This window comes from Salvelinus alpinus, chromosome 3 (assembly GCF_045679555.1).
Source record: "Salvelinus alpinus chromosome 3, SLU_Salpinus.1, whole genome shotgun sequence".
Classification (NCBI taxonomy): domain Eukaryota; kingdom Metazoa; phylum Chordata; class Actinopteri; order Salmoniformes; family Salmonidae; genus Salvelinus; species Salvelinus alpinus.
In genome coordinates, this window is record NC_092088.1 from 69,449,826 (window position 1) to 69,477,176 (window position 27,351).

At 39.7% G+C, this 27,351-nt stretch overlaps 1 protein-coding gene across 5 annotated transcripts in view; it reads right to left on the reverse strand.

Moving 5' to 3' along the window:
- rnf213b (ring finger protein 213b) overlaps positions 1–27,351 on the reverse strand; it is an 85,413-nt gene that overhangs the window by 15,956 nt on the left and 42,106 nt on the right. For 4 of the 5 annotated variants that reach the window (XM_071393858.1, XM_071393861.1, XM_071393857.1 and 1 more), the window contains exons 42-45: positions 4,366–4,477; positions 3,848–4,058; positions 3,381–3,586; positions 2,978–3,100 (exon numbers count right to left, since the gene is read on the reverse strand). In XM_071393858.1, the coding sequence (XP_071249959.1) occupies positions 2,978–3,100; positions 3,381–3,586; positions 3,848–4,058; positions 4,366–4,477 (652 nt within the window). Of the gene's footprint in view, positions 1–2,977; positions 3,101–3,380; positions 3,587–3,847; positions 4,059–4,365; positions 4,478–10,313; positions 10,435–10,623; positions 10,788–27,351 lie in introns of those variants that run through there. The other variant, XM_071393863.1, reaches the window with a different exon arrangement.

The window sequence follows — 27,351 nt, forward strand, 5'->3', positions numbered from 1 at the left end:
CTGAGCACATGTGACAGATGTGACAGAGTCTGGAGACGCCGTGGAGAACGTTCTGCTGCCTGCAACATCCTCCAGCATGACCGGTTTGGCGGTGGGTCAGTCATGGTGTGGGGTGGCATTTCTTTGGGGGGCCGCACAGCCCTCCATGTGCTCGCCAGAGGTAGCCTGACTGCCATTAGGTACCGAGATGAGATCCTCAGACCCCTTGTGAGACCATATGCTGGTGCGGTTGGCCCTGGGTTCCTCCTAATGCAAGACAATGCTAGACCTCATGTGGCTGGAGTGTGTCAGCAGTTCCTGCAAGAGGAAGGCATTGATTCTATGGACTTGCCCGCCCGTTCCCCAGACCTGAATCCAATTGAGCACATCTGGGACATCATGTCTCGCTCCATCCACCAACGCCACGTTGCACCACAGACTGTCCAGGAGTTGGCGGATGCTTTAGTCCAGGTCTGGGAGGAGATCCATTACATTACATTTAAGTCATTTAGCAGACGCTCTTATCCAGAGCGACTTACAAATTGGTGCATTCACCTTATGATATCCAGTGGAACAACCACTTTACAATAGTGCATCTAACTCTTTTAAGGGGGGGGGGGGGGGTTAGAAGGATTACTTTATCCTATCCTAGGTATTCCTTAAAGAGGTGGGGTTTCAGGTGTCTCCGGAAGGTGGTGATTGACTCCGCTGACCTGGCGTCGTGAGGGAGTTTGTTCCACCATTGGGGTGCCAGAGCAGCGAACAGTTTTGACTGGGCTGAGCGGGAACTGTACTTCCTCAGAGGTAGGGAGGCGAGCAGGCCAGAGGTGGATGAACGCAGTGCCCTTGTTTGGGTGTAGGGCCTGATCAGAGCCTGAAGGTACGGAGGTGCCGTTCCCCTCACAGCTCCGTAGGCAAGCACCATGGTCTTGTAGCGGATGCGAGCTTCAACTGGAAGCCAGTGGAGAGAGCGGAGGAGCGGGGTGACGTGAGAGAACTTGGGAAAGTTGAACACCAGACGGGCTGCGGCGTTCTGGATGAGTTGTAGGGGTTTAATGGCACAGGCAGGGAGCCCAGCCAACAGCGAGTTGCAGTAATCCAGACGGGAGATGACAAGTGCCTGGATTAGGACCTGCGCCGCTTCCTGCGTGAGGCAGGGTCGTACTCTGCGAATGTTGTAGAGCATGAACCTACAGGAACGGGTCACCGATCCCTCAGGAGACCATCCGCCACCTCATCAGGAGCATGCCCAGGCGTTGTAGGGAGGTCATACAGGCACGTGGAGGCCACACACACTACTGAGCCTCATTTTTACTTGTTTTAAGGACATTAGATCAAAGTTGGATCAGCCTGTAGTGTGGTTTTCCACTTTAATTTTGAATGTGACTCCAAATCCAGACCTCCATGGGTTGATAAATTTGATTTACATTGATAATTTTTGTGTGATTTTGTTGTCAGCACATTCAACTATGTAAAGAAAAGTATTTAATAAGAATATTTCATTCATTCAGATCTAGGATGTGTTATTTTAGTGTTCCCTTATTTTTTTTGAGCAGTGTATATTACATTGGAACTTTCGTGAATAAGTTACTCCATTTCTTTTAGTTTTTCCTCTAACTTATTCTGTGCCTCTATGGTACAGTTTTTTATTGCTATCTAACTGTTCTGTTAGTCCTTCAATTTCCTTTGTTAATATGGACTCTTTTGATCTAAATTGCTTTTGTTTTATAGATGAGTACTGAATTGCATGGCCTCTAAAGGAACATTTAAAAGTGTCTCATACAATAAGGGGATCTGCTGTACCTATGTTAAGTCGGAAAAAGTAAGTTATAAATTATTCTGTTGTAGTTATAAACAAGTTATCATCCAGTAGGCTTTGATTAAATTTTCAATATCCTCACCCACGTGGAAATTCTGTAAGAAAAATATATATGCCAATTATGTGATGATCCGACCACATTCTGTCCCCTATCAACACTTTTTAAACTTTTGGTGCCAGAGAGAATGACATAAGTAATCAAGACGACTTGCTTGATTAAGCCTCCGCCATGTATATCTCACTAGGTCAGGGTATTCATATATCCACTAATTCCAATATATCCATGACATTCATGATTTCCTTAAGTGCCTGAGGGTGATAGTTTGTAGTGTGATTTCCTTTATGGTCCATAGAGGTATTTAAAACCGTATTCAAATCCCCCACCAAAATAATAAGAGTCTAGTGTTGCTTGTAGAGTTGATAAATTCATATATATATTTTCAAAGAAGCGTCATTATTTGGACCGTATAGGTTAATAAGCCATATCTGTTTATTGTCCAATAACATATTTAAAATAATCCATCTACCTTGATGATCTGTTTGGACAATTTGCACATTTGGATCAAAATGACTCTTAATTAATATCATCACCCCTTTTGAATTTCTTTGCCCATGGGAGAAATATATTTCGCCCCCCCAGTCCTTTTTCCACAAAACTTCATCTAAAATTGTTGACTGAGTTTCCTGTAAACAATAGATATTATATTCCTTCTCTTTTAGCCAGGTAAATACTGATAATCTTTTCTTATTATCTGCTAAGCCATTACAATTATAACTGGCTTATTTCACCACTTACCATAATGAGACACAAGTTTCAATTCTATTTATAAAAATATATGTTTGTAAACGTAACATTAAAATGTAAAAAAAGATTAATTAAAAAGATTCTCTCTAATGGATCTAGTCTGTATGTCAAGTAAGGCTTCTCTCAGAACGATGTTCTCCTTTTTAAGTTCATTAACTTTGGTTTCAATCTTATTGACTGTCCCCCTTAGCATGTTTGTGTCTTTCTCCAATGTCACAGCTTTGACATTACAAAGAACCTTTTAGTCGTTTAGCAGACGCTTTTATCAAAAAGACGTACAATCTAAAGAGGGTAACACCGTTAGAACACTATTTTTAGAACACTGTGATTAACTACATCTCTATGTTCCAGGGATGTGTGGTAAGGACGCTGACCTGCAGCGTTGTCCGGAGGGGGTCAGTATGAGCGTCTAGCAGGGCCTGAGTCACCCCGTCCCTCAGGGCCTGGTACGACGGACCACAGCACAGGAACCGGTCCACCTCTGCTGGAAACAGCCTCTGAGAAACACAACATGTGAAAGTAGGATGTGTAAAGGGCCTATAAAGTGTGTACAGCATTTGGCCAACAAGTATTTATTATTAATTTAATTTGATAGGATGATCATCATCGACCTCGCATCTTGCAGGTACCTCATTATTGTTATGTTGTTTGCCTGCTGATGTCTGTCACCATGGTTAATGCAAGAGGAGATCATAATTGGCTTCCTCAACTAGATGGAATAGCAAATAATTCCACTGTAAGTAACTAGAAATAATATAATATCCAGTCTGGTAGTACCTGGAGTCGGAGGAACTCTGGAGGGAAGGCCCATCCCCAGGATGAGGATCTGTGCATCAGGGCCAGGACACAGTCTATCCCTGCCTGTCTATTGACCGCTCTCAGCAGGAACACTCTGAACCAGTCGTTACCTCCGTACTCACACACTGCCTTCACCTGAGACAGGTACTGAGCCTCCACATCATCACCTGCCCCACCAGCAGTATCTGGAAATGTACTTCATATTTAATAACAGAATTTCAACTATGTAACAGAGGGAGCATAACAACATGCATGCAAAAAATCTATAAAAATATGTATACTTAAAAAAAAGAAAAGAGACAAAATACAATGAAGTGACCTCATAGAATATTCACAATGCTTCCAGTTGAACAAATGGTACTACAGTCTAGGCTATGTTAATGATGATTAAAGGCTCAATCTACAATTTAAGTGACAATAAATCCCCAGTCTGCTATATAACTCACCCTGGGCCACAGCCTTCTGTAGCAGGCGGGCAGCGGTGCCCAGGCAGAGCCTCAGACGAGCCATGCTCAGCAGGAACTCAGCTGGGTCCTCCAGTCTTCCAGGGGTCTGCTTCCTGGCTAGCCTACCCAGGAACAGTGTGTCCTCCTGCAGTTTCCTCTGCTGCTCTCTCCCCTCCTCCATCACTAAACTTCCGGAACACTGCAAGGAATCCTGACACACAAGAAACAGTCAATCAGTCAACCGATCAATCAACCCCCCCCCCCCCAAAAAAAAATAAAACAATCAAATAACACTCTTGCTTTTCTTGAACTAACCCTCACACTTTACAGTGTTAGTTTAATCAGCTGTTGTAGAATATGACACAAATCACAGATAAAACAGATTTTTGACTGCACTGGGCATTTAAGATGAATGCACTAACTGTAAGTCGCTCTCGATAAGACCATCTCCTAAATGACTTCAATATAAATGTGAATGTCATTAATGTGTAAAGTAATAGTGTAGAAGTCTGTGTAACCTGGAAGCAGTTGACAAAGAGCAGGTAGAGCTCAGTGTGATCCTCCCTCTCCAAGATGTTCTTCTCTAGGCTCTGTAAGTAGTTCTGGATGTGACCTTTCACCTGCTCAAAACTGAGACAAATACAATGTGAGGAAATGGCTCCTTTCCCAAAGACATTCTGGTTTTATTATATTTTCTCAAAGTATTTATTAGGTATGCTTGCTGAAAGCCAAGCCCGACTTTAGAAATGATTCATACTTATTATAAGTTGCCTTCCACTGCCAACAGTAGTGCCAAAACCATAAAAGCTACCAACTGCTGCTTGTATAAAGCTTTGTGATACCATTTTCACTTTTTGAACTGTAACGGTTTTAAATGTACATAAAAGCTCCATATGCTTGAATGGGAAGTGTTTGGATTCGCCACTGCTTTTGAACCGTTAAAGCTACAAACACCAAACCAACTCAACGTAGATTGCTCGTCAAAAGAATGTTGATGCTGTTGGTACTTTTTGAAATGTAACTGTTTAAATATGGATAAAAGTTCCAGAGACTTCAAAGGCAACATTTTGATTCGCCACTACTCTTGAAGCGTTTCCACTTTTTTCCAACGTTGAAATGTGCAGACTGACTCAACTTAGGTTGCTTCAACATAGCTTTTTGCTACCATTCATATTTCATAAACTATAAAGCTTGTTGTATCCCCATTCATTTCAATGGTGGAGTGCAGGCTCTAACATTCCAAACAGAAATCACTGCCACAGCCCTTTCAGAATGTTCAAACTAAAATATTTGAGAGCTAAAAAACACATTATATCGTTTATGATGCTATAGCACTCACTGTAGCCTACGATACTATCCCACTATAATAACTCCACACCTACAAAGCACCTCAAAATACAGTATGTCACTATGACTAATCCATAGCCTATGAAAACCCTATTATTACCAATACTACTACTACCATTACCACTGCCGTGACTACAACTGCTACTACTATTTCACAACCATAAATACTTCAAAACTAGCAAGCACACACATTTACTTCAGGAAATGTCCTGTTCTCATTACTACTGTGATGCATAATTGCCATGGTAATTTGGAATGTTCAGTCAACAAGCATTATGGGCAATGCAGTTATTCTACAGTTTCCCTTTAGGAGTATGCTTTATGACATCACTGTTTCCCATAGATACAAACATTCCCAAAACTAAGGAAAAAAACGACAACAGAAAAAACACACAATGCAATATAATGTGGCCTATGGACAACACATTTTTTTTGCTAAAAAATAAGACCCCGTCAGAGGTTTGTGGCTTATGGCACCCCGCCTTTACGCATAGCAAATCTTTAATCATTTTATTTTTTTCTCTGTAAGCCAAAAAACAGAACCAGGATCGCCTCCTACAGGAATTTAGAATTTTTCTTCATTTTCTTTTGCTCAAAAGAAGTGCAAGGTGCCGTGACATACCACTGGCCACTTTATATTCCTCTATGTTTGGTATCTTTGTTTATTTTCGCAGTTTTTTGTTTTAAAGTGTCTGGTATCCCTAGGTTACCGTGCTGTCACAATGCATATGATGTATTTATTTGTAGGCCAATTTGGAAACCGAAGAATGACTACTTTACACATAATTCTTATCTGCTTCTATTCCATTTTGTGATATTATATAAATGCTTGATAATGGACACAACATAATGCTTTTGGTAGAAACCTCAATGACCAAACGGTATGGCTCTGCAAAACAGGTGTTTGAGGTAGAAGGTGTCCCACTCACTCACATATCAACTGCATATTTTATGGCCCTGTAGCTGTCAGGTTTTCCCCAATTCTAACAAATTCTCAAATCCTTTCAAATAAAGCAAGGTTCATAATGAGTCAAATAAGCACTACAAAGGCCTTAAATATAAGCCCACACTGTACAGGGGGACATTTTATTCAAAATATTGTATTTCCAAGAGAAAGCAAGTGCAAAGATTTTCACTTTTTTTTTTATGCTTTTAATTTTTTTAATGCTTTTATGTTTTAATTTTATTTAAATCAATATTCTCTGGAGACTTACCGCCTGTAATAATACTGCTTATTAAAATGATGTTAAGGAATGTCTAGTAACACAACAGTCATAAATATTTCTATCATTAAATAATGCCTAATATATGGCTTATACGGCATAATAATGGCCTTATTAACTATGTACAGTACCAGTCAAAAGTTTGGACACACCTACTCATTCAAGGGGTTTTCTTTATTTTGATTACCTTCTACATTGTAGAAAAATAGTGAAGACATCAAAACTATGAAATTACACATATGGAATCATGTAGTGAGCAAAAACGTGTCAAACAAAATATATTTTAGATTCTTCAAAGTAGCCACCCTTTGCATTGATGATAGCTTTGCACACTTTTGGCATTCTCTCAACCAGCTTCACCTGGAATGCTTTTCAAACAGTCTTGAAGGAGATCCCACATATACTGAGCACTTGTTGGCTGCTTTTCCTTCACTCTGCGGTCCAACTCATCCCAAACAATCTCAATTGGGTTGAGGTCAGGTGATTGTGGAGGCCAGGTAATCTGATGCAGCACTCCATTACTCTCCTTTTTGGTCAAATAGCCCTTACACAGCCTGGAGGTGTGTTGGGTCTTGTCCTGTTGAAAAACAAATGATCGTCCCACTAAGCAAAAACCAGATGGGATGGAGTATCGCTACAGAATGATGTGGTAGCCTTGAATTTTAAATAAAATCACTGACAGTGTCACCAGCAAAGCAACGCCACACCATCACACCTCCTCCTCCATGCTTCACGGTGGGAACCACAGATGCGGAGATAATCCGTTCACCTACTCTGCATCTCACAGACACAGCGGTTGGAACCAAAAATCTCAAATTTGGACTCAGACCAAAGGACAGATTTCCACTGGTCTAATGTCAATTGCTTGTGTTTCTTGCTCCAAGCAATTCTCTTATTATTATTGGTGTCCTTTTGTGAAGCTGGTTGAGAGAATGCCAAGAGTGTGCAAAGCTGTCAAGGCAAAGGATGGCTACTTTGAAGAATCTTAAATATATTTAGACTTGTTTAACACTTGTTTGGTTACTACATGAATTCATATGTTATTTCATAGTTTTGATGTATTCACTATTATTCTACAATGTAGAAAATAGTAAAAAAAAAAAAAAAAAAATGGAATGAGTAGGTATGTCCAAAGTTGACTTGTACAGTACATACAAACTTAGAAACTACTTAGTAGTGGTTATTATGTGAGCTTTGTATAATAACAAATAAAGTCACACTATGTATGCACCCAACAATTTAATGGGTAAACCTCATAACTAACATTTCGGTAACATAGTGCCTTCTTCAGGGTTGGTTAATATGTGAACCTGATTAAAATATAGTGTTACCCATACTTTATTGATAGGAAAGATAGAAAGAGGAGACAGGAAAGACAAGAGACGACAGTGTGTCATGTAGGCAGTACCCCACGCCGACACAACGTGTGCTCTGGGGGCTGCGCCACTAACCACTAGGCCATAAAGATCTTTGATTTTGCATTGTTATACAGCTTTCAAAGCAAAAGGATATGTAATTTGTTAAATATTAAAAGGGCAATCTGGGAATGGTACAACCACTTTTAGACTTAAATTAAAAGACACTCTCCAGCTATTTTTTTTTTATTTTTTTTTTTTAGACACAACTGCAAACTTCTAGAGTTGGCCATTAAATAAGTTGGTCTGATGGGTTTACTGGACGTCATCTGACTCCCCCTTTTGCTATATCATGAGGATACCTGGACCACCTACTGAGATGTGACTTTTGTTAAGTAATTCACGTGAAAAATGAAAAGGATACTGGAGTGCGTCTTTAAAGATATATAGCCATTAATTCTAGAACAATACAACTTAAAATTCCTCATGAGCTTAGTGCAACTGTTTTACTTCATCAAAAATATAAGCATGTTTTACTCTATTGTCTGTAAACAAAATCATTGTAAATCAACATCGTAAACCTTACAAAACATTGTTAAAGCCATCAGTCACTCCTTGCACCTAAAGCTCTGTCTATGAATTTGAGTTACATTTCTCCAGCCCTATCCCTCAGCTGTTTACCAAAGCAGGGTGTGCGTTTGTTTGAATCTCTTATTGCCCCTTAAATGAATAGGTAAATATATATTTCAAGTTATCCATCTTCACAAATAAATCAATACAATAGTAAGGCCCATTGAAAACACTCACTCAGGAATATGTGCCCAGGGAAAAGGGGAGCAGATCTGGGGTAACTCAAAGACGTAATTGCACATACACTGGATAGAACCTTAGGCATTAGGCTACCTCCTTCCCCACTTTTGTTTTCCCAGGGCACATCAGCCTTTACTATGAAAGAAAAATCTCCCGAACGAATAGTACATGGACTCAGGCTGCCAATAAAACCCCGCCCTTGATTGTAGGAATCAATTATTTAAAATGGTAAGAAACAGAATGAACAAGGCGCTCAGCATATAAAGGGAGCCGAACAAACCCTGCCCATTATCAAAAATTTGTGGGGTCGACAGTAGGACAGATGTAACTGCTGTCAGCATCTACCCCACTGGAAGTAAACTCCACAAAGCCTGGCTGGTCGGTGCTGATCTGGGAGTTGATCCAGGACTGGTAACTGGACACTCTAGTGTAGACCCCAGGGAGATTAGGCCGAGCGCAGCCATAACCCCAACTAACAACACCAGACTGGACCCAGACGGAGTTCTGTTCAACCACCATTGGACCTCCTGAGTCACCCTGAGAAGATAGAGCAAGGTAAGTCTCTCAAAGTAATTAAAAGATGGCATGCTATAGGAAATGGATTGGAACAGGGCCCAGTTCTACAAAAGTTATCTGATCAGATATCATGCATAGAAACAGAATAAATAGGATGGGTGTATCTTTGACTTGAATGGCGACGCCCGTTCTATTAATTATATATATATATATATATTTTATTTGAACCCCCTTTTTCTCCCTAATTTCGTGATTATGATCTTGTCTTATCGCTGCAACTCCCCCAACGGGCTCGGGAGAGGCGAAGGTCGAGTCATGCGTTCTCCGAAACATGACCCGCTAAGCCGCACTTCTTAACACCTGCTCGCTTAACCCGGAAGCCAGCTGCACCAATGTGTCAGAGGAAACACGTTCAACTGCCGAACGAAGTCAGCCTGCAGGTGCCCGGCCCGCCACAAGGAGTCGCTAAAACGCGATGAGACAAGTAAAGCCCCTCCGGCCAAATCCTCCCCTAACCCGGACGACACTGGGCCAACTGTGAGCCGCCCTATGGGACTCCCGGTCACGGCTAGGAGTCGAACCCCTGGCTGTAGTGCCGCTGTAACACTGATGTAGTGCCTTAGACCGCTGCGCCACTCGGGAGGCCCTATGAATACTATTTCCATGCATTTAATCCTATCTGATTCCCTACATTCAATCAGATAACTTTAGAAAAACTAGGCCAAGGAGAACAAGAAGATAGGTTAGCATGGACTTTACCTGACATGAGTCCTTGCCCCCTTCCAGAACACCAGCACAGAGCATGTTGTCTGTGATTGAGCCGACCCCATTCAGGCAGTCACACTGTGTGTTCCCCACAACTGGAACCTCCACTTCTTGCAGAGTCTGGGGTGGGGGTAGGTGATCTGAAGGAAACAAAAGACTAGTAATGGGAGATCTTTAAATTGTCCATTTCAATCGTAATAATAACAAAAATCAGTGTGCACTTGTGGCCACTGGGGATACTGTTTCACATAAGACATCATCTCATCAACATCGCCTACAATGGATAATTAACGTGTCCTCACCTCCTTCATTGGCATTGCCCCAGCCAGTCACCCAGCTCTCAGTGCCCTGGTGGAAAACACTGTCACTTGCTGCCAGACAGACGGGAAAGATGTAATCAGTGAAGTTAACTGGTGAGGAGAGTTTGAACAGAGCGATGTCGTTGTCATGTGTGCTTCCATCGTAAGCTGGATGTAAAATGATCTCATCCACAGTTGTGGACACTTCGTTGGGGTTACTGCCCTGCTGGTTCTGTCGACCAAAGATAATGCTCCAACCATTTGGGCTTGCGCTTTGTTGGAATAAAAAAAAAGACACATCAAAGTGACAAAATAAAAGATTAACACAGAATGAATGGATAATTACATTTTGAACAACTTATTTCCGCTGCATTACAATTTTTGTAATTTTTGTATTTTTTTTTAATACATATTCCTTTGTGCTAGAACCTTCATGTTCCCTGTATCTCACGCTAACTCACCTGGAGAAGCAGTGGGCTGCAGACATCACCCACTCCTTGTTGACGAGGGACCCACCACAAACGTGGCTGGCAGATTCTTGGAGGCTTGCCTGCCAGGGCCAACTTCCTGCAGGGGCATCTTGACCTCCCCACTATTTTGTTGTTGACAGGAGTGATGCCACACACTGACATAAAATAGAGAATATTGGAAATAAATACTCCACATTTTCCATAGGAATTAGAAGAAGAATTTTGATTGGAAACCTATAGTGTGATATCTGCACCTGGATTTCAGCCAAGCTGACTTTAGATGAAAATACAAGGTCAGAAACTCATGTTAAGCAGTTGCAATGGCTGGTGCTTTGCTTGTAGTGAATGGTACCGTTGTAGACTAGGACAGATGAAACCACTATCTAATAACAATTCAATAATTTTATATGCCACCCCCACTCCACGCTGAGCTGAGTGATTAAAGGGAAAGTTTTCCGCAATTTTAGTCTAATCTAAATCGTTTTCTTACCTCAAGAGGTTGTGTGTCTATCTTAATGTGTATACGAGCTTTACGGAAAGTCCTGTGAAGTAAGCCATGCATGGAATGCGAGTATAAAACTATAAAATGGATGAAAACAGTTCTGTTCCAAAATAACTACTTATCAAGTGATATTAACGCAATATAAATTGAAGTGTGTGAGCTATTTTAGGACGTTTTTATTTTTACCTGTATACCATCAGCTTGTTTGCACTGCGGTGGGAGGTATGGCAATGTCTGAGGTGTGTCCTTAAAAACATCTGCCAAAGTGCCAATTTCAGGCAGCGCAAGTTAGGACATTTAAGACCCACCTAAAACGTCTCTTAACGATAACGCATTTCCCAGGCTACATATATAACATAACATCTCATTAAGATGAGAGATGGTTTCAGTCAGTTACAATTCAGTCAGAGAGGAAGTGGATTCAAATCAGTTATTGGAGGTAATGTAAACTCACCAGGGGTTGTTGATGTGGTGGCTGGAGGGATATAAATGGCTGCAGGGAATAGAGAGGTTGAAAACCGAGCACGAGCACTTCCTGTAAAGCCCTGTAGCCTCAAAATATGAGATTGTGTATTTTATTAAAGCGCTTAAAGCCTCACTGTTGTGTCATGCTGCCACCGCCGGGGGGAGGGAATCAAGATCAGCTAAATGAAATGTATATGCAAAATAGTAACACAATCATCATCATACAAAGTGGATAAAGTCCATACTCATCATCAACAGAAGAACCACAAGAACCTTCATTTGATTCCCCATTGTCAGAAGCTCCTTGTCCATTAAAATCTAGGAGCAAACATGAATATCATTATGCCCTTATTCAAAACTGGCTTGATTTTCATCTGACATTTTGGATTCATTGATATTTTACATTTCGTATTCTACAACCAAATGGGTAAGATGAGCTCACCTGTTTCTGTGGATTCACCCGTTCTTTCTTCTATGTAGTCCTGTTGGGTTGGCTATACTGTAGGCAGGTGAGTAAATTGGAATTTGGTCATTGGGGCTGGTCCCATATGACGTTTACTGCAGGTGTGGCAAGTGGACTTACACATTCATTTTAATATTTACTTAGAATAGCTCACCTGTTTCTCTGCATTCTCTCTTTCATCCACATACAGTACCAGTCAAAAATTTGGACACACCTACTCATTCAAGGGTTTTTCTTTATTTTTACTATTTTCCACATTGTAGAATAATAGTGAAGACATCAAAACTAGGAAATAACACATATGGAATCATGTAGTAACCAAAAAAAGTGTTAAACAAATCAAAATATATTTCAGATCTGAGGTTCTTCAAAGTAGCCACCCTTTGCTTTGATGACAGCTTTGCACACTCTTGGCATTCTCAGATTGACTGACCTTCATGTCTTAAAGTAATGATGGACTGTCGTTTCTCTTTTCTTATTTGAGCTGTTCTTGCTATAATATGGTATTTTACCAAATAGGTCTATCTTCTGTATACCCCCCGACCTTGTTATAACACAACTGATTGGCTCAAACGCATTAAGGAAAGAAATTCCACAAATTAACTTTTAACAAGGCACACCTGTTAATTGAAATGCATTCCAGGTGACTACCTCATGAAGCTGGTTGAGAGAAACACTTTTTTGGTTACTACATGATTCCATATGTGTTATTTCCTAGTTTTGATGTCTTCACTATTATTCTACAATGTGGAAAATAGTAAAAATAAATAAAAAACCTGGAATGAGTAGGTGTGTCCAAACTTTTGACTGGTACTGCTATTTTCCAAACCTGGCTCCAGGGTTGGTAATTTACCTGTCTTATATCAGCTCGCTTGCTCTGAGGTGGGAGGGGTGTAAATATTTGAGATGTGTCCTTAAAAACGGACGCCAATGTCAAGCAGAGCTACTGGTGATATTTAAGACTTGCCAAAAGCTGGTATTAGTGGTAACGCAATTGGTTATCTATTTTGCCAGCGTAGGCACACAGTAGCCTAATCAGTAGCCTATAACCAATGTTTTATTAAAATATCACGAGCAGCAAAACAGTCAGACATTCCAATTTTTCTAGACATTTTTTTATTATAATTGTTTTATTTCTTTACATACATCTTCTGTGAAAAGTTTGGACTCATTAGGCTTATGTGCGACACCCATGCAAAGAAAGATGTCAGTGACTGTAGGAAGTCTGATTAGGAACATCAAGGTATTACAATAGACTGCTTGCATCTTCCCCTTTCATCTGTTGTCCCTACAGTGAGCTCCAAAGGTATTGGGACTGACACATTTTTTGTTGTGTTGGCTCTGTACTCCAGCACTTTGGATTTGAAATTATACAATGACTATGAGGTTAAAGTACAGACTGTAAGCTTTACTTAATTTGAAGGTATGTTCATCCATATCGGGTGAACCGTTTAGAAATTACAACATGTACATAGTTCCCCATTTTAGGGGAACAAAAGTATAGGGACAAATTCACATGTGTATTCAAGTAGTAAAAAGTTAAGTATTTGGTCCCATATTAATTTCAAGCAATGATTACATCAAGCTTGTGACTACAAACTTGTTGGATGCATTTGCTGTTTGTTTTGGTTGTGTTTCAGATTATTTTGTGCCCAATAGAAATGAATGGTAAATAATGTATTGTGTCATTCTGGAGTCACTTGTATTGTAAATAAGAATATGTTTCTAAACACTTCAACATTAATGTGGATGCTACCATAATTACGGATAGTGCTGAATGAATCGTGAATAATAAATGACTGAGAAAGTTACATACACACAAAAATCATACCTCCATGACATAATAACCTCTCACCATTACATTAACAGGGGAGGCTAGCATTTTGGGGGTGGGGGGGATGATATTTATGCCTCTGTAATGTTCTCACTCATCCTTATTCAAGATTTATATAGGATTATTCGTAATCATGGTAGCATCCACATTAATATAAAAGCCTACATGCATAAGTCTACTTTCTGTCCAACACTAAAACTAACTAAATAATATAAACATTCAATATAAATGTTTTTATCAAACAAACTGAATAAAAACTAGTAAATCAAGTCTAAAAATTAACTGAAACAACTAAATTTCAAATAAAAATCTAAAAACAAATAAAAACTATGATCGCCTTGCGATAAAATACTCACTGTATTTTATTACACTGTACTCTGCTGTGCTCTACTCTCAGTACAGTGTGCTGTACTGTACTTAGTGCGAGACAAAGACAGAGAGGGAGGGGTGGTCGAGACTCAGATTGTTTTAACACTCTTGGAAGAAAAATAAAAAACAGTTATGAGCTGAACATAACAGTATGCCAGTGGAAGGGATCACAGAGGCAGGTGACCCAACAGTAGTTTGTGACTATTACGATTTCCCATTGTAGCTAATTCAGTTGCAGTAAATTACTTACATTTTTGGGGGGTAATTACAAGTTTTAAATCACATAATAATTCATTAACAAAATTGATATCAGTAAAAAAAAAATTGGGGCGGCAGGTAGCCTAGGTCAAAGCATTGGGCCAGTAATCGAAAGATTGCCGGATCAAATCCCTGAGCTGACAAGTAAAAATCTGTCGTTCTGCCCCTGAACAAGGCAGTTAACCCACTGTTCCCCGGTAGGCCGTCATTGTAAATAAGAATTTGTTCTTAACTGACTTGCCTGGTTAAATAAAAAGGTCAAATATTTTTTTTTATAATAACCACTACAACTACCATTACTTGCTTCAGCGAACTTTCATTACCCTCGTTCTTCATGAGGGAGAGAAATTTGGTAACGGAGGAACAAGGCAATATTTCTAAAACTTACAGAAGGTGAACAATTTCTCCAAAATTAAATACAAGTATTGATATTAGTGGCAGGGGTTTTAACGTCAACATTGTTTTTGTTTTGATGTATTTCTGATACCTTTTAAGACTTTTTCTAGTAGATTAAGAGCACTTTTCCATATTTTTATCCAGAAAACAGAGCCTTTACTTTATGCCTAATTTATAAGATGGAAAATTGTTGAAAAATGTATATATGCCTTCATTTCCCCAAAATACAGACATTCATTTGACACCCAATTTGACACTCTCCTATGAACTTCATATGTTGGTGCTCAAGAGTCTTTCAGGAAACTCCCTCTATGTTCTATAGAAAGGTAAATAAGGTGGAATGTACTGTAGCTATGATGACAAAGAATAATATTTTTTGTTTGTGTTAAGAATCTTGACATTCATGGATGACAGCTATGAGATACACTGCAGGCGTGTTAAAATTAAAGGTGGTTTAAAGCAGGGCTATTCAACCCTGACCCTATGAGGTCCGGAGCCTGCTGGTTATCGGTCTACCTCGTAATTAATTGCACACACACACCTGGTGTCCCAGGTCAAAAATCAGTCCCCGATAAGAGCGGAACAATGAATAATGCAGTGGAACTGGCTTCGAGTTCCAGAGTTAAATTGAGGGGGATTAGATGTACACAATGGGTGACAGCATTGTCATCATGCCTAGCCAGAATGCAAACTGGAAAAACACCTGTTGCCCTAACCAATTGTAAGTGAGATGTGTGCGAGTAGAAAGGCTCAGAATGTTCTACTGGCTCTGAAAATTAGAACTACACACCATGACTGCTGCTATTGGACTTACACCCCCTCCATATCTAATTGGACAGTGAAGCCAAACTGTAAAATGGGTCTCTATACTCCAGCATTTTGGATTTGAGATCAAATGTTTCATATGAGGGGACAGTACATTTTACGTTTCCATTTTAATCATTAAGCAGACACTCTTATCCAGAGCAACTTAAGAGTAGTGAATGCATAGATTTTCATACTAGTTCCCTGTGTGTGTGTGAGAAAACATTTCTCAGAGAGTACAGAATGTCCCTTTTTATTTGAGGGTATTTTCAGACATATCTGTTTTACCATTTAGAAATGAAAGCAGTATATTTATCTAGTCCCCCCAATGTGAAGAAGTATTTGGACAAATTCACTTATAATGTATCAAATTAGTCAAAAGTGTAGTATTTGGTCCCATATTCCTTTGACTAAAACCCAAATTGAAACTGTGTAGCACTTACAATGTACTTACATTCATATAGTTTCTTTACAGTGTCCAGCTCACTAATAATCACTGTAATGAATGCTAGACAGTCAGGGAGAATAGAAAATTCCAAAAACAATGGATAGACAATTTTTATCTTATTTTGACAGCGAGGAAATACAACCGATTTTCAGTGCGGCCCTCCAGACCTCGTTAAAGACCAAATGTGGCCCCCCACGGCAAAATAAGTTTGACACACCTGCTGTAGGTGATGACAATTCCGCTGAGGGAGAGGCGTCCCAAGAGGAGGCGGAGGATGACGACACCCTGGAGAGTACAGGTAGCCCTATTTATGAATTCCTCTTTTAGGAAAATTAAACCAGTAGATTGGCATTGACCCAACATGAGGCTGTAGCCTACCTTGCAACTACCCGAACCCCCCCCCCCCCAGACAAGTGCCACATAGGCCTACATGACTTTCAGCAGATGCAGATGAAAAAGCTGGAGCATATTTTGGTGAAGATTTAGCTATGCTATCAAATACATTTTTGAGAGGTCTGTAAGAGGGTTATGTACATGCAGGAACAGTATGCTGCTTTTTTTTGCATAATAGTATAGGTCAATAGGAAGAATAAACCATGATATGCCTTGCTGATATCGATGTTAAACGATATCATATTGAATGATCAATATTGGTGCCCACCACTAGAAAATACCATCGACTGATATGAAACATCTGTTCTCAAATATAGCCAAATAAAAGTTTGTAGCTTCACTGTCCAAATACATACAGTTTGGTGTTGAATGTATACGTACTATAGGCAGGTAAATAAGGTGGAATGTAGCTACGATGACAAAGAATAATTTTTTTGTTCATGTTAAGAATCTTGACATTCACGGATGAGAGCAATGTCACGCACTGAAGGCACAGCAAAATTAATGATGGAGTAGATTGTTCATGATGAGTGATGGTGGATTTCATAGGGCATCTCGAAGAGCATTGTTCTTAATCTTCATGCCTAGCCAGAATGCAAACTGGAAAAAAACCTGTTGCCCTAACCAGAAGTAAGTGAGATGTGTGCGAGTAGAAAGGCTCAGAATGTTCTACTGGCTCTGAGAATTAGAACTACACACCATGACTGCTGCTATTGGACTTACACCCCCCTCCATATCTAATTGGACAGTGAAGCCAAACTGTAAAATGGGTCTCTATACTCCAGCATTTTGGATTTGAGATCAAATGTTTCATATGAGACGGCAGTACATTATTTTATTTACTGTACATTTTAGTTATTTAGCAGACGCTCTTATCCAGAGCAACTTACAGTAGTCGTTTATGTACTTTTTCGTACTGGTCCCCCATGTGAGATCGAGCTTCTAAATAAGAGTACAGCATTTCATACATAACTGTTTTACCATTTAGAAATTAAAGCACTTTATGTATCTAGTCCCCTGAAGTGAAAAAGTCAGAAGTATTTGGACAAATGTACTTATAATGTATCAAAGTAGTCAAAAGTGTAGTATTTGATCCCATATTCCTTGCACGCAATGACTAGTTCCCGCCGGCGCTGAAGAAGTGGATGTCGATTAAGGCAGCCCCCCGCACCTCTCTGATTCAGAGGGGTTGGGTTAAATGCAGAAGACACATTTCAGTTGTACAACTGACTAGGTATCCCCCTTTCCCTTTATCAAGCTTGTGACTCTACAAACTCTCTGGATGCATTTGTGGTTTGTTTTGGTTGTGTTTTGGGCTACAGTATGTTTTGCCCAATAGTAACTGAAGGTGAATGATGACTGGAGTTGATTAATCATGGGCATCAACAGGATTATCTTAAGAAAAAGCATGAATGACTATAAGGCATCTCACTCATTATTCACGATTCATCCATGATTTTCTATAATCATGGTAGCATCCACATGAACGTAGAAGCATTCAAAAACATATTCTATTCTTACAATAAAAGTGACTACAAAATGAAATAATATATTCACCATTCAGTTTCTATTGGGTAAAACATAATTCAAAACACAACAAAAACAAACTGCAAATGCATCCAACAAGTTTGGAGAGTCACAAGCTTGATGGAGTCCTTGCGTGCAAGGACTATGGGACCAATTACTACACTTGTGACTACTTTAATATACTATAAGCAAATTTGTCCAAATACTTCCCACTGGACATACACTGCTTGAATCAACATTATTTCAACATAATTTGTAAACGTATTGTGACATGGAATCCAAGTGGAAAATACATTAGATTTGAAAAAAGTCAAACACCAGTACTGTTTATACTTAATTTGAACCAGCATTGTAAACATTGACATTTGGGTAAAACGTCAACTTAAATACATTGATGTAACAACCTGTTAGTCAGTTTAAAACCTCTTGACACTACAGGGGGTGCTGTTTCAACTTGGACATTTATCGTTCCCAAATTAAACTGCCTCGTACTCAATTCTTGCTCGTACAATATGCATATTATTATTACTATTGGATAGAAAACAATCTCTAGTTTCTAAAACCGTTTGAATTATGTCTGTGGGTGAACCAGAACTCTTTCTGCAGCGAAATCCATGACAGGAACTGCGAAGGTCTGAAAACGAGGCTCTGTTCTCAGATCAGTTTAAAGCTCTGTATGTGTCCTATAGGTCGACATGAACTGCACCCGCCTTCCCCTGGATGTCAGTAACCAATGAGAAGTGGAATGGAGTGTCTACGTAGTTCTCAGAGCTTATAAAAGGCCAAGGAACGAAGGGAGCTCTCTTTTCGACATTCGTCATTACGCAAAGCAAGACCTCAAGATGGCATTTAGAAACGCTCAGTTATCGGTCTTAGCTATATCCGTCTGTAATTTAATTCGATATAGGTGTTAGAAACATCATAACGAAGTTATTTTAAACCGAGTTATATCAGTTTATGCGAGTATATTGCTATTTTCGGAATTTCCTTAGTATTGCGTTTTGGGGATTTGGGAATGTTGTGGCCACATAGCTATTGTTAGCTGCTAATTCCGAAGTTGAAGACGACGTTTTACAACCAAGCAACGATTCTTTTGGACAAAGGACACCTTGCCCAAGATTCTGATGGAAGCTCGTCCAAAAGTAAGAACTATTTATGATGTTATTCAGTATTTATGTGGAAAAATGTAAACGCATTTGTCCGCCGTTATTGCGGCACTAGTCTGGCTGTAACGCACACTGTATGTCTAGTAACGTTAATTTTAAAAATCTAACTCAGCGGTTGCATTAATAACTAATGCATCTTTCATTTGCTGTCCAACCTGTATTTTTTAGTCAATCTAATCGATAAATAATCGTAAACTTATGTGCCTTTCCAAGATGGCGCCGGCCAGAATGCATGACCTGTTGCCACTCATCACATTGTATAACCACGATTTGTGCTGCTAAATATGCACATTTTCGAACAAAACCTATATGCATTGTGTAATATGTTACAGGACTGTCATCTGACGAAGTATATCAAGGTTAGTCAAAAATTATATATCTTTTGCTGTATTGTTACGATCGCTAACCTGTGCTGCTGGTAAATTGCTTGTGTTTCTGGCTATTGTGCTAAGCTAATATAATGCTATATTGTGTTTTCGCTGTAAAACACTTAAAAAATCTGACATATTGGCTGGATTCACAAGATGTTGGGCTTTCATTTGCTGTACGCTGTGTATTTTTCAGAAATGTTTTAAGATGAGTAATTAGGTATTTGACGTTGGTCTCTGTAATTATTCTGGCAGCTTCGGCACTATTTCAGATTGCAGCTGCAAAGTAGAACTGTGATTTATACCTGAAATATGCACATTTTTTCTAAAAAAACATATGCTATACAATAAATATGTTATCAGACTGTCATCTTATGAAGTTGTTTCTTGGTTAGTGGCTATTTATATCTTTATTTGGTCGAATTAGTGATGGCTACTGATGGAGTAAAAAAAGTGGTGTCTTTTGCTAACGTGGTTAGCTAATAGATTTACATATTGTGTCTTCCCTGTAAAACATTTTAAAAATCAGAAATGACGCTGGATTCACAAGATGTGTATCTTTCATCTGGTGTCTTGGACTTGTGATTTAATGATATTTAGATGCTAGTATTTACTTGTGACGCTATGCTAGGCTATGCTAGTCAGCTTTTTTTTACTGTGGGGGGTGCTCCCGGATCCGGGTTTGGGAGGAATTAGAGGTTAAATCAATCTCATTTCAACATAATCATCAGAACTATGCATAGGTTGAAATTGCGTAGAAAATTCCACATAGAATCGTATCTTTATTAAATAAACTGTATATTGGGTTGCTGAAATTATGTTGAATTTACATATTTTGCATTACTCATCTCATATGTATATACTGTGTTCTATCCTATTCTACTGCATCTTAGTCTATGCTGCTCTGACATTGCTCGTCCAAATATTTATATATTCTTAATTCCATTCCTTTAGATTTGTGTGTATTGTTGTGAAATTGTTATATATTACTTGTTAGATATTACTGCACTGTTGGAGCTAGAAACACAAGCATTTTTCTACACTCGCAGTAACATCTGCTTAAACAGTGACTCTTACTGGTATACGAGGGACAATGCACTTCAGTGAGAATGAGTCTACCATCCAGGTGCCTACCTCTATATACCCTGCTAAGCTTTGGAAACAAGCTGTGTTCGTTTCAGCTGAGCTATCATGTAAACCCATTTAGACATTGATCAGCGTGTTAAGACGTCAAATGGGGGGACATAAATTGCTTTAATTTCTAAACGGTAAAACAGATATGCATGAAAATACCCTCAAATAAAAGCTGACATTCTGTACTGTGGCCTAATGGATGCGGTAAAGGGGTTGATGGAACGCAGACCATTCCATTGAGACCAGATTGGCATATATTCAACAAATCTGATCTAACAAAGTGGATATTCGTCACGTCTGTCATGATTTATGTATTGTAACAGGCCCAAAATGTGAATACTTTAGTCCAAGTTGGATATATTGAGCTGTTTTTACTGCATAACATTTAGAAGTGATTTCTAAATACAAATTTTAATTTGTATAAACTGGTTAGCATAGCTAGCATACAGAAATCTGCAGTGGTAGTCAAAGTCATTTTTGTCACAGTTGATTGGTGACAATGATATGAACATGTGTTGGGGTTGACATCCATACAACATTATACTCCAATTTCTACCTCAACATAGTGTGAAATATACATATAAACAATATCCTACATTTGCTGGGGGCAATAAGGAGGTTCGGGATCTTTCCCCCACGCACTTCCATGGCAATTCCAATGTTTTGGTCGAGTTCAATTGACCTCTTTACCGAATCCATACTCCGAGTCGATATTCACATAAAAATAAGGAATTCCCTCAAACACTTTCCAATTAACCAACAGTGTAAAAGAGACCACTTCGTCATCCATTTTTTGTTATACAGAAATAACAAAACATGTCAAAAAGCTGCTGTGTTGTTCAATGTTCAAAAATCCCGACCTACGGTTTGCAATGCTCCCACGTAAGGAAATAGACCCTGCGAGAAGAGCCGTGTGCCACAGGCTGTGGCTTCAGGCTATTCGGCTGGGAAATGTGGGAAACCGGTGTCCAAGTATGCTACACGTAGCTATGTGTGTGGAAAATATTTAATCACAGGTAAGACATTTAACTTGTTTAGTATAGTTTGTTTGTCCGGTTGCTTGTGTTGTTGGTCTCTTGGCTAGCTTAATGTTCTGGTGGGTAGCTAGCTAGCTCTCACTCACTCATGTGGCTGCTAGCACCATCAAGAAAAAGGGGCATGAGGGAATCCCTACAATATTACGTTTTTCTAAGTAGTGAGAACGCTCAGGAAAAGGCAATGTTGAAAAGTAATCTTTAGACGTTGTACTTTCTTAAATGTTGTTTTCTAATTGACTAAAACAAGGAGACAAAAAGAAATGGGGTAACCACAAGTTGTCCCCCCCCCCCAGTCGGGCAGGGCTGCGATGTTCTATCTAATAGGCTGACCACACAATACATTTAGAAATCCATGTTATTCAATTATTGCGCGCACCGAAGAGCGTCTGCGTTGCCAAGGGCTAAAATAGAAGTCATTCCTATTTCTGACATAGATCACACTGCAAGTCCTGCCTCTCCCATCTCCTCATTGGTTTATAGAAGCAGGTACCCACGTGCCATCTCCTCATTGGTTATACCCACGTGGGTGATTGAAAGACGAATTGTTTTGCCGGTCGTCGTGGTAATACTATGAAAGTGTAGATGCCAATCACCATATAAGTTCAAAAAAATGAAAATGAAAAAACCTGGAAGGAAGAGAGATGACTAGAAACGATTTGGTTGACCTTTTTATGTGTGGATTAATTGTCGGAGTAGAGGAACTTGTGCATTTCAGGTAAAATAACAACTCAATGTTTATATCCCAGGACAAATTAGCTAGCAACAGCAAGCTAGCTAAATAGTACAAATTAGCTAGCAAGTGCAAGCTAACTAGCTAAATTGCCATAAATGTTTGATGCTTTTCGACCTGTCCCCAAATTAATGTAATTGGTTCAGAGTTTGTTTTGATATTTTAACCTGCATGTCGCGATCGCGTTTGGTGTAGGGAACAAAATATATTTTTGCGCGATGGCGCACGCTCGCAGCCGGTTTGGGTTACGTGTAATACCGACAGACGGTGAGGATAAAGAGGACATTCTATCTCAAATCTAAAATGCTGGAGTATAGCGACACATTTATTAAAAATAGCCTCACGTTCCAAATAGATATTATTCTTTTGGGGTCATTTTATTTATTCCATTTATTATTCTTATGTCGTATTGTCAAGAGTGAACATGCAAGTAAGCATTTTATTGTACTGTGATTTGACTTGACTTGAATCCCATCATTGTATCTGATGAATTCCCCTTAGAGAAAAACCACATGATTTTACATGAAATTTCAGATGTGAAATTGTGGGGAAGTATGTGTTTTTGGAAGATTTCACATATGATCACCTGTTTTCACATGTATAGTTTCATGTTATCACATGTTGCTTTACATCACATTGTCAAATAATTATGAAGGTACGCGGGGCACATGATGTCATCACATTACTATAAAGCTCCTACTGCTTGTGGGACAAAACGACATGCCAATCATGACAAGATACAAGTGGACAGAGGAAGACACCAAGGTCTTTCTAAGTTTAATTCACGAACAAGACACATTTCCTAATCCATTTTAGATTGGAAACGCCAAAGTAAGTCCTCTGTTTCAACAATTACATCAGGACTTTCAAAGTAAGGGATATAACAAACGCTGGCACATCCTAAGAAATAAGTGCAAGGCCTTGAAACAGTGCTACCTGCACTGTTAAACATGTATTGTAAATGTTTATCAGCACAGCATTATGACAGCATTTTCTAAACTGCAGAGGGGGTTCTTGCTATTATTTTGTAGGTTTCCTATACCATGAAAAAATAATAGCTGGAGGTAAAAGCATGTATCGCTTCTTATCGGAAATGTAAGAAATCCTAAGATAAAAGACCTATGGTTGCCTCAATGCTCACTAACATAAACAGCTCACATGCTGGTAAGTAACATTACGTTGGTTAGGCTATAGGCCGACAGCAAGTTGTCATACTCAAAACATGTTCTGCCTGAGCATTGATTGTTGACTGCTGCTGGTGAAACTTGCAATAATTTTATGATTCACAATGTCCACATACTGTAGATGATGACAATTAAGCTGAGGGAGAGGCATACCGAGGAGGATGATGAGGACAACACCACCCTGGAGAGTACAGGTATTCCAGTCAATTCAGGAAGGACACTCAAATTCAAATTGACCTCAATGCTTTTCAATTAGGAAAATTTGGAATGAAAATTATAATTACTTTCTGAATTGAATGGATTTGAAAGGTAACTGACCCATTCCCTGATATAAATTCCTCTTTGAGAAATTAAACTAGGGGGGGGGGGGGGTAATCAACTGAACCCCCCTCAGAGTGCCACATAGGCCTACATGACTGTCAACAGATGCAGGTGACAAAGCTGGAGCAAAGCAGGTGACAAAGCTGGAGCAAAGCTGGAGCATATTTATGAAAACATTTATATCGCTTACTTAGTCGCTATAAGGATACATCAAAATTGGGATCACCTGATTCATAAAAAAATACATGTTTTTTTTAACCAGGTAAGACCCATTGAGTTTAAAAACATAGTTTGCGAGAGCGACCTGGCAAGAAGGCAAAACAGGGAAATAGCTGTGTGTACATAAAATATTACAGAAAAATACTAAATACACACAAAAGACAAAGTGTCACAAGGTACAGATATAATTGAAGATTAGAAACAACTGCAGCTATCACAAACAGTGTTGTCGATCAGAGTCCTAAAATCAGGCAAGGACACTAACTCCCCTAACTTTAATATATTTTGAAGAATGTTCCAGGATGAAGAGGCATTATGGGAAAAAGTTTGTTTCCCCATCTCAGTTATAGCCTTAGGAACAGACAAGGACAGCAGCGACTGTGAAAGAAGACTGTATTGAGTGACTGATCTGGTCAGTAAGGAACAGAGATACAAAGGGAGTTGTCCTATCAATGCTTTGTACACAAAAGTGTACCAGCGCTTCAGTCTCCTGGTGGAGAGAGAGGTCCATTGCACCATCGCATACAGATCAGTGATCATTTGTAATACATTTTAAAGCGCCATGATACACTGTGTCCAGAGTTTAAGGTACTTGCTGAGGCCTGCATAAAGACAATATCACCATAATCCAGCACTGATTTTAAAAAAGTGCTTTGCACAAGATCTTTTCTGCCTAACATTGAAAAGCAAGATTTGTTCCTAAAATAGAAACCCAATTCCAACTTCAGTTTCTTGGTCAAGTTATCAATGTGCTGTTTAAAATTCAGCTTTTCATCTAACCAAATCCCAAGATACTTATAGTAGGTGACCCTATCAATTCGCTGGTGTTTTATAGTTAAAAATCTGCAAGTGATTCCATCCGTTTACTTTCAGGGAAGAGAAAACCATTAATGTTGTTTTCCTTGCATTAAGCACAAGTTTCAATTTTAATACTGGCCTTTGAATAACATCAAAAGCCAACTAGGTCCTGAAAAGCCTTCTCAATATAAGATGCACTAGAATAAACAATTGTGTCATCAGCATATAGATGGAGATTTGTAGAGTCAACAGTCTTCCCTATATCATGTACAGTGGGGAGAACAAGTATTTGATACACTGCCGATTTTGCAGGTTTTCCTACTTACAAAGCATGTAGAGGTCTGTAATTTTTATCATAGGTACACTTCAACTGTGAGAGACGGAATCTAAAACAAAAATCCAGAAAATCACATTGTATGATTTTTAAGTAATTAATTTGCATTTTATTGCATGACATAAGTATTTGATCACCTACCAACCAGTAAGAATTCCGGCTCTCACAGACCTGTTAGTTTTTCTTTAAGAAGCCCTCCTGTTCTCCACTCATTACCTGTATTAACTGCACCTGTTTGAACTCGTTACCTGTATAAAAGACACCTGTCCACACGCTCAATCAAACAGACTCCAACCTCTCCACAATGGCCAAGACCAGAGAGCTGTGTAAGGACATCAGGGATAAAATTGTAGACCTGCACAAGGCTGGGATGGGCTACAGGACAATAGGCAAGCAGCTTGGTGAGAAGGCAACAACTGTTGGCGCAATTATTAGAAAATGGAAGAAGTTCAGATGACGGTCAATCACCCTCGGTCTGGGGCTCCATGCAAGATATCACCTCGTGGGGCATCAATGATCATGAGGAAGGTGAGGGATCAGCCCAGAACTACACGGCAGGACCTGGTCAATGACCTGAAGAGAGCTGGGACCACAGTCTCAAAGAAAACCATTAGTAACACACTACGCCGTCATGGATTAAAATCCTGCAGCGCACGCAAGGTCCCCTGCTCAAGCCAGCGCATGTCCAGGCCCGTCTGAAGTTTGCCAATGACCATCTGGATGATCCAGAGGAGGAATGGGAGAAGGTCATGTGGTCTGATGAGACAAAAATATAACTTCTTGGTCTAAACTCCACTCGCTGTGTTTGGAGGAAGAAGAAGGATGAGTACAACCCCAAGAACCCATCCCAAACGTGAAGCATGGAGGTGGAAACATCATTCTTTGGGGCTGCTTTTCTGCAAAGGGGACAGGACGACTGCACCGTATTGAGGGGAGGATGGATGGGGCCATGTATCGCGAGATCTTGGCCAACAACCTCCTTCCCTCAGTAAGAGCATTGAAGATGGGTCGTGGCTGGGTCTTCCAGCATGACAACGACCCGAAACACACAGCCAGGGCAACTAAGGAGTGGCTCCGTAAGAAGCATCTCAAGTTCCTGGAGTGGTCTAGCCAGTCTCCAGACCTGAATCCAATAGAAAATCTTTGGAGGGAGCTGAAATTCCGTATTGCCCAGCGACAGCCCCGAAACCTGAAGGATCTGGAGAAGGTCTGTATGGAGGAGTGGGCCAAAATCCCTGCTGCAGTGTGTGCAAACCTGGTCAAGAACTACAGGAAACGTATGATCTCTGTAATTGCAAACAAAGGTTTCTGTACCAAATATTAAGTTCTGCTTTTCTGATGTATCAAATACTTATGTCATGCAATAAAATGCAAATTAATTACTTAAAAATCATACAATGTGATTTTCTGGATTTTTGTTTTAGATTCCGTCTCTCACAGTTGAAGTGTACCTATGATAAAAATTACAGACCTCTACATGCTTTGTAAGTAGGAAAACCTGCAAAATCGGCAGTGTATCAAATACTTGTTCTCCCCACTGTATATACAGTGTAAAAAGGATCGGACCTAAAACTGAGCCCTGGGGAAATCCTTTTGTAAGCCTTCGAAACTCAGATTTCATACCCTCCTGTGCTACACACGGTATTCTGTCAGAAATAACCTAGCAACCGCAAATTTATATCAAAATAACTAGTATTTAATGGGATGTTCAGATCTAATTAAAGCAGTTTCACTCAAATTCCAGTAGTCATCCAATCAATAAAAATGTATTTATAAAGCCCTTTTTACATCAGCAGATGTCACAAAGTGCTATACAGAAACCCAGCCTAAAACCCCAAACAGCAAGCAATGCAGGTGTAGAAGCACGGTGGCTAGGAAAAACTCCCTCGAAAGGCAGGAACCTAGGAAGAAAACTATAGAGGAACCAGGCTATGGGGGTGGCCAGTCCTCCTCTGGCAGTGCCAGGTGG